Genomic DNA, 10758 nt, shown 5'->3' with positions numbered 1-10758 from the left:
GCCTCCACCTCCTGAGTGCTGGGATTACAGACATGCACCACCATGCCCAGCCACAAAAGGAGGTTTTTAGGACAGTGAAACTATCCTGTGTGATATTATAATGGTGGGTACCTGTCATTATCCATTTTTCCACACTCCTAGAATAAACAAAAGTAAATGCTAATGTACACTGTGGACTTGGAGTGATAATGATGGGTCCAGACAGGTCTATCAGTTGAGATGAAATGGAGAGGTTATACATATGAAGGGAGCAGAGGACACATTGGGAAATTTTTGTAACTTCCTCTCAATTTTACTGTAAGCCTACAACTGCTCTAAAAGTATAATCTATTCAAAAGAGGGCTGTGAGTTTTATATGTCATTTTTGTTATTATTATTTCATTTTCCTACTAAGTCAGTTTACTACAATTTACCAAAGTTTTTGGTCAATAACAGACTGAAGGAAAAGAATGATTCCTTCACCCCAAATAATCTGAAAGCTTCCACCTAGACTAATAGTCCTGGTCCAGGAGCCAGAAGTGCTGGCCCCCTGACTCTGCTCCACTCTTACTTGATGCTGTGCCTCAGTTTCCTTACCTGCAAATTGAGAAGGGAGTGACCAATTCTCATTCTGGCTTGGGTGGCTAGAATGGAGCCAAGGCAGTCTGTGGTCTGATGAAGCAAACAGGAAGTACTAACCACTTTCTCCCAGAAACACGAAATGGAACTACCACCATTTGGGAAGTTGTGAAGAATGGAGTGATTTCTGGAGTCAGATTGCTTGGGTGTGAATGTCAGCTCTATACCTTAGCTTCTGCTTGACCTTGTGCAAGTCATGGAACCTCAGTATCCTCATCTGTAAAGTGGGGACAATAACAGATCCCACCACACAGGCTGTAGTGTGCAAAACTGAGAGTGTGAATAATGCCCTTAGCATAGTACCTGGTACACAGTGGTGCCCAGTCAGAATCACCATTCCACGTGGCCTCTTTATCCAGCTCCTCACTTCCTCTGGTATCTGACCTATTCTCCATGCAGCATGTTGATGTTTTTCCGGATTTTTTTTTTTCTCTTTTTGTGGTATTGAGGTAGGTTAAAATTAGGAAAAGTTTGGGACTGAGACCACTCCCGGTCTTGCCTTAAGAGCTATATTTTAATTACAATAAGTTAGAAAGAATGGGAACCTCCTCTGTCATAGGTGGAGCGCCCCAGAATTAACATAGGTGTATACAGAAGTCTGCCCAGCTCCTCCCCTTGATTCAAAGGTCAATGGAACCAAGTAACGATACGCCCTCACCTGGCCCAGGAACCGCCCCTCCCACCCATTGATTATTGGATGAAAGTCACTTGGTTCCTCCCTTGCCATAGGTTAGCATAGGTTTTAAAAGCACCTGGAGAAGAGACGCACACGCTCTCTGCCTCCACCTGGGTCCTGCCATGCTCCCTTTTGTATTTCCCTTCCCTAGCTTTTAATAAATTCCATTTACACCCACGTGTCCTGCCATGGATTCTTTCCCATGGGACACACAGAACTTGGAAGTCTTCTGATCACAGACAACACCACGCTGCCAACAGTGCTGAGGTTTGAACTCAGGGCTCACTCTTGCTAGGCAGACGCTCCTCCATTTGAGCCACTCCACCAGCCCAGCAAGGTGATGTTTTGAAAATACAGTTAAACCCACCAGCATCCAGCTATTGGAAAGCCCATGGTATCTCACTGTTAGCACAGAATGCAGCCCACCAGCCTCCGCCCACCTCTGCCCTGACTCAGGACTGTTTACCTCTACTGCTCTTGACCTCTCCCTCTACCTGGAACATTCTTCTCTGACCCTCAACAAAGTCAAGGCCCAGCTCAAATGTCATTTCCTCTAAGAGGCTCTCCTTAACCACCCCTTCCTTCTCAGCACTAATCCCTAGGCTGTAATTGCTTTATTGATTTATTGTTCGTGGCCCCACCAGGAATGCAGCCCCACAGAGCCATTCAGCCTAGCCCTTGTATGAAGGGCGCATTGTTAGTCACAGGGTTCAGGTGCTTTGGAGAGGAGCTGGTTTGGCAGCCTGCCCCAGGGAACCTGACCACAGCCGTTCTGAGCTCCAAACCTGTAAAGTCAGGGCCGGCCACCGGCACACACAAAATACTACACAGCGAGCAGCCCAGAGATCCAAAGTAAACATTTTATTCTCCCTTCTGCCTCAGGTGCTCTAGTTTTGCAAGCACGAATAAATGGAATCAACAATAATCCTCTCCCTAAACAGCTTTCATTGACAAATTTCCGGTTTTTTCTAAAGAGGGTGGGATTGGAGGGTAACCTGAATGGGCTTGGGGACTGCGATCACATGGGGGATAACCATCCTGTCTTGTGCCACTTCCTCTCTGAGCAGCTATAAACAGCAGCCCAGCAGCTCTGTCCTTCCCGTGAGGGAAAGAACTTGGCAGCACCCAGAGCCAAGAGGCCTGGGGCCGGCAAAGGATCAGTAGCCCAGTTTCTGCCCATACGGGGACATGTGTCCCTCAGAAATGCTGGGAGACCCAGCAGAGGAAAGAGATCTCACTGCCTTCACCTCCAATTCGATGCCTCCAACCCCCAAAGGGGCCTGGGAGAACCTAAGCCTTCACCCTGGAGTGACCTCGGTCAGCAAAAAAGGGAGCCAAAGAGAGGGAGTGCACCTCTTCTGGAGGAGTTCCCAGACAGGGACCCCAACTCCCAGCCAGTAAACAGCACACTTCTCCCTTGGACTGGGATCACAGGACGGTCTCCCGGACGACACCAATGAGGCTGTGTGGCCGCTCAGCCTCCGCTCGCCGGGGCCTCCTCTCCACGCTCGGCCTTCCCACGGGAGCAAAGGTGCTCAGGTCGCCGCAGCTCCACAGGTGCAGCAAGCCAGGCTGTCTCCGAGAGGGTGCAGTGTGGGCCCAGGAAGTGCTGGGCTGGGAAGGGGCCATTATCTGTAGGAGAATAGGGAGGGGGTGGGAGAGTAAGTTTTGCCAGATGTGGCCCTGTGACCTGCCTCCTGAATCTAACCTTGTATTTTAATTTCCAATGGTTTCAGAAAAGAGAAAAAGATGCTTTCCCCCAGTAAAACATATCTCTTGGATTCCAGAGATGCTTTTAACAACATATAGCCTCTTTTCTAAAGTTCAGAAAAATTCTGCCAAATTTTCTATTGTTTCAATTGTATATCTGTCATATTTAATCAACTGGTCAACTGCACTTCCTTGCTTTATATTTGACATCGTTCTCATCCTTTTTTCCCCAATTTCCCTATCTTCTAAGCCAGGGTTCCCATTACGAGAGAGTAGGCGGTGGGGACTTGTTAGAAATATCAATTCTCACCTGCCACCAATTTCAACAGTCTGGAGGGGAGCTTGAACATCAGTAGTTTTAACAACAATTCAGGTGATACCAATGCACTTGAAAATTTGAGAACCATTGGTCTGGTCAGGTAATGAGTTTATAAAATGTCAACAAAGACCAGTGATATTTCAGATGGATCTGATAACCTTTCAATAAACAACTTAAAAAAGTAGGACAGCAGATTCGTAAAAACTGTTTAAGAATGTTTTCTGCTAGATCTGATTTGCAATGTGTCACATATATAACTTTAAGTACAGAACATCATTACTTTGTAAAAATGGCAAAAATATGGGAAATTCCTAACCAAATGGGATTGATGAAGCAAGGACTATCCAGTTAATGTAATTTTGGGATATTGCACACCAGGTCTCTAAGACTGATACTGTTAGTTCCTTGGGAAAGACTCAGGAGTCTTCCTGCCCCTAATATCACAGAACAATCATTCCAATGACTTTCTGACTTTGTTTCATTTGTACTATTCTGAGCTTTTAAGGTCATTGAAGTGTTAATCTTTTCAAAAGATGGAATATTAAATTTTGCTAACATTCTATTAATTACATTTGTCTTTAAGGCCTGACCTTGCTTCCTGATTAAGAAGAAAATTTTACTTTTAGAATGCAGTTTCTTGCTTGCTGTGGACATGACCATAAAAAAATCTTTCCACTAAGTTCTCTATATGCTACTTTGTTAGCAATCAAACTTTTGGGGACACTACTGCCCAGCAGAAATAACCATGCAAACCACAGGATTTTTCTAATGGCTACTTCATTGCTAATGAGATTTTGTGACAGCCAAATATTTGGTAACATTGCAACATTTGCAGTTGTACATCTTTCTTGGTTATGTTGTGTTCATCTCTTGTGTTTTTGTCATGTAGGACAACTGGATTAAGCAGCTTTTAAGGAGGGCTATCTTGGAAGAAAAATCAGCTTTAGAGGTGACCCTGATGTGCAGTTAACCAATCAAAACATGTAGCAAATTCTTTTTGTAAAATTATTAAATAAAAATTTATTGACACTTAAAGAAGAAAGTTTTAATATTCATTAAACTTGTGTTACAAGGTAAGTTAGCACTGGGACTTTTGATATGATGGAAAATTAAAATAGATTTAAAAACTCACTCTAGTGACACTAAAGAAAGTAAGAATTCAAAGCTGGTCGCCTTCCATTGTCCTTGCCTCCTTTTGTCTGGAGGAAGGGTGTGGTATTATGATAACTGATCTTGTGGGATTCAGAACTGATCAATAGCCCAGAGTCTGTCACAGTAATCTGAGCACTTAAACTTTCAACCAGTCCAGACATGAAGATCTAGCAAACATTTATAAGGATAGTATCTATTGGACTGCCAGTGCCTGGCTTTCCCCTAGAGCTATTCCCCAGGGAGCAGACCAACTGTCTCTGGGATGTTCCAGCTCTTTCCTCATCAGAGCTTGGTGGCCATTGAGAAGTGGCTCCAAATGCTTCCTTTTGGAGACAGTGGGGTTAGACAGAGGGAAGCGGGTGGGGGATGACAACTGGAGTAGGTCAGAAACACCGGGATGTAAACATCTCCCTTACACAGACGACTCGACGGAGCCTGACCTAGCACCACTGACTCATGGCTCTTCTAGACAGTGAGCCACAGAGGGTCTGTAGTTTAAGTGCCTCTTCCAGAAAGTAATCAGATCTGTCTTCTCCCTTAGGTCCCCTGTGGGACTGGGAGAGAAGCTGGCTTCTGGCTTTGGTAAGATGAGGCCAGCAGGAGTAAAGGGGAACAGAATGGAAAGTGAGGAGGTGGTTTAGTCAATCCACCTGAAAAATCCAGCTAGGGTCCTGGAGTGGGAGTACCCTGAGAATCAACCCAGATCAACTTAAGATGTATTTGTTAGGCACCTATTGCACAAAGGCACACAGCCAGGTGCCATTGTGCACTGAGGTCTACAACGGCCACCCACTAACCCAGAGGAATGGGGTAAACACCTAAAAGGGCACAGATGTTGAAAGGGTGGCCAGAAAGTTCCTACCAGAAGGAAATTCCAGTCACTCAGAGACATAGGGATAGAGACCAGCTAGCCCAACTCTTCCCTTGAAAGATGAGAAACCTGAGACCCAAATGGCCTGGGTGGTTTCAGTTTAGGGGACTGACTGCCTTTTACGTTTTAATCTTTGGAAAGGAAAAGGTGTTTGGTCCTTTAAATCCTATTGACTTATTTATCTTGCCAAGCAATTTATGGGAACATCAACAGCTCCCAGAATCTTTCCAATATTAAGATTCACCTATGTCATCCTTTTCGAAGGGCTGAGAAAGCATGCCACATCGGGGAAAGCCTGCAATTCAAGAAATCGAATATTGAAAGACTCCACACTGCTCACATCCTTTGTTTTTTTTTTTCTAGGCAATGCTTCCCCATCCCAGAAAACGGGATTCTCTTTTGGGCCAAGAGCACTGTGGAAAAGTTACCACACCTGGAAGGAAATCTGTCTGTAGCTTCCTCTCTCCCCATCCCCTGACCTCATAACCCCAGTTCCCTTGAAACCATGACCACGAGCTTCCTCTGCTTAAACAAGAAATGGGAGAAACCATTTCAGCTGCTATGGAAACAGTTATCAGACTCATGCCTGGTATTAATGATAAAACTACCTGTTCTAGGAAACTGGCACTTGTGATGGCTTCCTCCATGTGCTCCTCGTCAGACTTCAAAACAGATTTAATATTTTCTACAAGTTCATGGATGTCTGGGGTCATGCTGCAGGAGGATTGCTCCAGGAACCTGGCTACCAGTAGCTTGGTGTCTATGTAAGACTTGTAATCTATTAAAGAGCGAGGTCTGCATCTTGATGCTCTTGGTCTCATGCCTCTCCTCAGAGTCACAGCAGCCAGGTCCAGTCTCCTTTCAGTCTGAGTCGCAGCTTCACAACTGAGCACTGGGGTGGCTATGGGCAGAGACAAACATCATGTACCCATTGGCCTAGAGCCTTTGAACACAGATCACAAAACACAGTGTAGAAAGCATCTGAAAGACACCAGTAGCCATGCATGCATGCATGTATTGCTTTTCATCTCACAGAAAGAAAAGGAAAGATAGAACTATGACACAAGCCTATTTCCTGAAGTGCATTTCCAATAGGCTACATCCCAAACCATTTAACTGTGTCACATAAAACACAATCCCAAAGTAAAGACAGATGATAGAGTATAGAACTCAGAACACAAACCGTAACAGAGCATGGGGTATGGTAGATAGCTGGGAATGAATGGGCACGCAGAAAAAACATGGCTGACCAATGAAATTATGTTCCAAGGAGGGGAGGATGAAGGAGCCAGTGAAAGAGGAAGGGGCAGAAGAGAGACAAGACTTGTTGATGAATGTAATGCTGTGTTTACTTTCACTGTACCTTTGTCCTAAATATCCTCAAGGGCATTGTACTGACTTCTCTTACCGAGGCTCACACCATGGCCATGAGGTAGATCTATGGCTGACTATTACAAAAAATTTAGGTGCAGAAAAATTACATCATTCCAGAAGTCCACAGAGGGCCTCATAAATCACCACAGGCTCTAATTTCCATGGCTACCTCCATCCGTAAGGGTATAAAGACCAGCAGAGTGTCACTGCACCGTGAAGTGGGTGAAGTAAAACTCGAGTCCACAACCACCAGCAGCCTTCACTGCTTCACACCGGGGACTTCAGCCTGTGAAGGCCTGACAGGTGGGAATTTAGATACTCAAGGAAGACAGGAAGCAGAGGGTGGAAGACAGGTGAAGGAAGGGTAGGCTCCTTTCCTCTGGAGAAAGGTAGGCATGAGAAGCTCTATAACCATGGTTACAGGCTATCCTCCCAGGCTGTTATAGAAAGCCAGAGTCTTCCAGTAACACATGCTAAAGTAACACACTAATGTGTGAGGACAGAGTCGGAGTCATTCACTCTCATTCACTGAAGGTAACCTGGTGCCTTTCACAAGAAAGTGATCCAACAGGTACTGCTTGTTGTCCTTGCGCCTACAAGGTTGCAGCGTGGGAGGGGTTTCAGAAAGATCTCCCTTAGCCGTGCAACAGCTAAGTTCTCACGGAAGCCAACAGTTGGCCAGTTCAAGCCTTCAGCTTGCCCGGCAGAGTACAGGAGACCCACAGAGAAGGGAGGCCTCAGAATCAGGCTGCCCAGCCACAGAGCTGCAGGAGCACAGAGTTCAGTCCCACGCACTGGGACTTCCTCAGCACTCAGAAGCCACTGCAGAGATAAGAGGAGTGTTCTCTGTGGCTCCCACATGACTCGTCAGTCCAGAGCTGTGGCAAATGACACACACCGTCAGAGGGACAGGACAGAGACCGAAAAGGCTCAGACAGGACCCGAGAGAGAGCAGGTCAGAGGATGTCCAAAGTTGAAACTGCTTAGAGCTTCAGAATCGCAGAGGCCCACTACTAGGATAGTTCCCCAAAAGAAGAGATAGTTGGAGAGATTCAGTTTTTCATAAATATATTCAGAAAAACAATCAGTGTTATTATTTACAATTTTAACTTACTTAACGTCTATATATAGGCAAAACTCAAAACAGAGGGGAAGATGCAGGTATGTGCGTGTATATGCTTCACTCTCTCCAAAGTCCTTAAAACAAGGTCAGATTTCAATAATTCAGTCTACTCACACACAGTGAAAAAGGGTAACACATATTAAGGTATAGAAGAGGGGGGGGTTAAAAAAAAACAACCAACCAAATCACCCCTTTGACTTATTCCCCCACGATGGCAAGCAAGTAAAATCAGACTTAGGTTCCTGTAATTTTCTCCCTATAGTGTCTACCACAGTGTCATGCAACCAAATGCTCCTGATGCCAATGTCGTTAAAAAAAAAAAATTCTGCCAGCTTTAAAGGGAGTGTACACTGCCTCATTTTCCCAAGACCCCTTAACCACCTCTGAGGTACCCTTAAACTTGCAGGGCCCTCAGCTGGCCAGAGTCACCGGCTTTCGCCTGGCACCGTTAGATAAATAAGCACAGTGGTCTGCAAAGAGTTGGTCAATGACATCACCTCTCTCCTCAGAATGGCAGAGCACAGGGTCACTCTTTGATCTTGTCCTGAGGGGCGGGAGGGCTCTCCGGCTTCTGGAAGGAGGCACCGGGTTTGAACTGGGAGTCAATACAGATGTGCTTTCTTCGACAGGTGTGTTAGAAATGTCCTCACCTGATTTTTTGTAAATAGGAGAAGCAAAAGTTATTTCGGCAGCTGCAGCCTTCAAAATGTTGGGCAGGAAACACCTGTGAGCCCAAGCCTGCTAGGGCAAGAGTAATATAGTCAATTACATTTACTTGGGCAGCAAGCCCAGAAAGTTTTTATTTCCCAGCACGATGGGAAAACCTGCTTCTCCAAATCAGCCCACCACACCTAGAACGAACAAACAAAAAACTTTAAGCCCGAGGGCAAAAATAAAGAAACCATGCCAGAATATCACAGACTATGGCTCGGCCTGGGAAACTCCCAGATGACCTAGTTCAGGAGCCAGTGACTGCTAAACCCTTCTGGAACTGGATGACTCCTGCTCAGGAAATAAAATCCCATCATTTGAGAGCCTGGGTCGTAGTTCAGAAAACCCTTTGTAAAAACGGAAGACTTATGAGATACTTAGGATACTGAATGCTGCTTCATAGTTCTACTCAAGACAGACAGTAGACCTAGGGATAGAGCTCAGTAGTAGGACATGTGGTTAGCACAAAAAAAAAAAAAAAAAGGAGAGTGAACAGAAACCCATTCTAAATGGTACTGTTGAAAAATTACCTCCATCTAAAATAGCTAAAAGTTGATCCATTATTTATTACCATTTGCAATTTTGTGCTGGTAGACAATTTTCTGGGCCATTTAAAACCTCCCCAAAGAGAGAAAGCTATAGCAACAATATCCTTAAATTACAAGGATGAATGTAAATTGACTCTAGTTTTACCACAGGACTGAAAATCAAAACTCCCTAGAGGTTAAGGGTAACGACCCAATGGGATCCCACAGCAAACCACCCTGCAAGAAATGAAACTTATTTTCTTTCAAAGGACTCAAGCTTATTTTAATAGAACAATGACAATCATAGATTCGAAAACAGGAATAACAAACTACTTCATAGGTTCCTGAAAATAGTCTGATTAGTCCTAAAAGAGTCTTTTTGTTGTTCTTCACATTTTTTTATCTCCCACTTAGAAGACCTAATAGTTGAGAGCATTTTTGCACCCGGCAAGAAGGACATGTAGGTTGGAACATTTCCTCCGAGAATATCTGCCCTCCAACAGCCAAATCTTTTTCTTTTTTTTTTTACCCTGTTTTAAATCTGCCAAATCATGACTTTGGGAATGAAGGCAAGTCTGTTACCTTGAGTCACTTGTATACAAACTGGTTCCGATGGACTTGCAGCAGCTTCCGTTCCTTCGGGCATTTGGAATGAAGATCCCTACATCACAAGGGAAGGGGAAAAGAGGGCAATTTTGTTGATGTTCAACTAACTGCTCGTGGGACCCCAGTAAACTTAAAATAATGTGTGGGACCATCTCCCCATTGCCCTTTGTGAGATGTACCATGTTCCCCGCCTGCAGTCAATATACTAAAAAGAAGGTGTGAACATACCTGCTCCTGGTCCATCTGGCTCACCACAGCTTCATATGGAGGTGGGGGGTCCAGAGGACAGAACACTTCCACACCTTTGATTCGAGCTCCATAGATGTGCGGCAGTGGAATGATATCAGAACCAATCATCCTAGAAAGAGCATCTTAGTATCAAGAAGCACGTTCTGCATGCTGGGCCTCGGACTATAGAGGCTTGGGACACTGGCCTTTGCCTCTAGACTGGGGAAACCACTCAGTCCCCCATGTGACAGTGGCCCAGGCAGGAGAGGGAGAACAATCTAAGCTGCCCTCCGATGACACGCCCAGATTTCCTTAAGCAAGTGCCAGTGCATAAAATGTAATGTCATCAATGTTTTTAAGTTCATCAGTCAAAAAGCAAACAATTCACAGAAACAAAAAACAGATGGATGGTGGGCACGGACTGCAGTGGCAAGGGGAGTGCTGTTTATTGGATATATGGCATTTCTTGAGAGGTGACAAAAATGCTTTGGAAGGTGATGCTGCACAATATTTTGATGGTAGTAAACACCTTTGAATTGTATGCTTCGAAAGGGTTAATTTCATGCTATGTGAATTTCACCTCAATTTCAAAACAGTGATAACAACAAATAAGGACTCTGGGAAACTCAACTATTAATTGTATTAGCACATGACAACAGTTTCTTCCCTAATGCCTAGTAACAATTCACTCCTTCTTATATAAACATTTGACAGGATGAGTTAACTTAAAACAAAAGGTGAGCCAGGTACTGGTGGCTCACGCCTATAATCCTAACTACTCAGGAAGCAGAGATCAGGAGGTTCTCAGTTTGAGGCCAGCCCAGGAAATAGTTCCTGAGACCT

At 44.7% G+C, this 10758-nt stretch overlaps 1 protein-coding gene and 1 non-coding gene across 4 annotated transcripts in view; one reads left to right on the top strand and one right to left on the bottom strand.

Annotated features, from left to right (window-relative positions):
- Window positions 1-2140: 2140 nt before the first annotated feature.
- Window positions 2141-10758, bottom strand: part of Entrep1 (endosomal transmembrane epsin interactor 1) — a 64796-nt gene continuing 56178 nt past the window's right edge. For all 3 annotated transcript variants that reach the window (XM_074052001.1, XM_074052000.1, XM_020179476.2), the window contains exons 7-11: window positions 9916-10045; window positions 9664-9742; window positions 8341-8493; window positions 5955-6247; window positions 2141-2926 (exon numbers count right to left, since the gene is read on the bottom strand). In XM_074052001.1, the coding sequence (XP_073908102.1) occupies window positions 2723-2926; window positions 5955-6247; window positions 8341-8493; window positions 9664-9742; window positions 9916-10045 (859 nt within the window). In that variant the 3' untranslated portion in view covers window positions 2141-2722. The remainder of the gene's footprint in view (window positions 2927-5954; window positions 6248-8340; window positions 8494-9663; window positions 9743-9915; window positions 10046-10758) is intronic.
- LOC141415995 (small nucleolar RNA SNORA32) lies at window positions 3931-4049 on the top strand. The gene has a single exon (XR_012440932.1). It is a non-coding gene; the product is annotated as a small nucleolar RNA SNORA32 (small nucleolar RNA).

The sequence above is a fragment of the Castor canadensis genome, chromosome 13 (genome assembly GCF_047511655.1).
Source record: "Castor canadensis chromosome 13, mCasCan1.hap1v2, whole genome shotgun sequence".
Lineage (NCBI taxonomy): Eukaryota > Metazoa > Chordata > Mammalia > Rodentia > Castoridae > Castor > Castor canadensis.
Note: the sequence above shows the minus strand (reverse complement) of the source record. Positions and strands in the feature narration are given on the sequence as shown.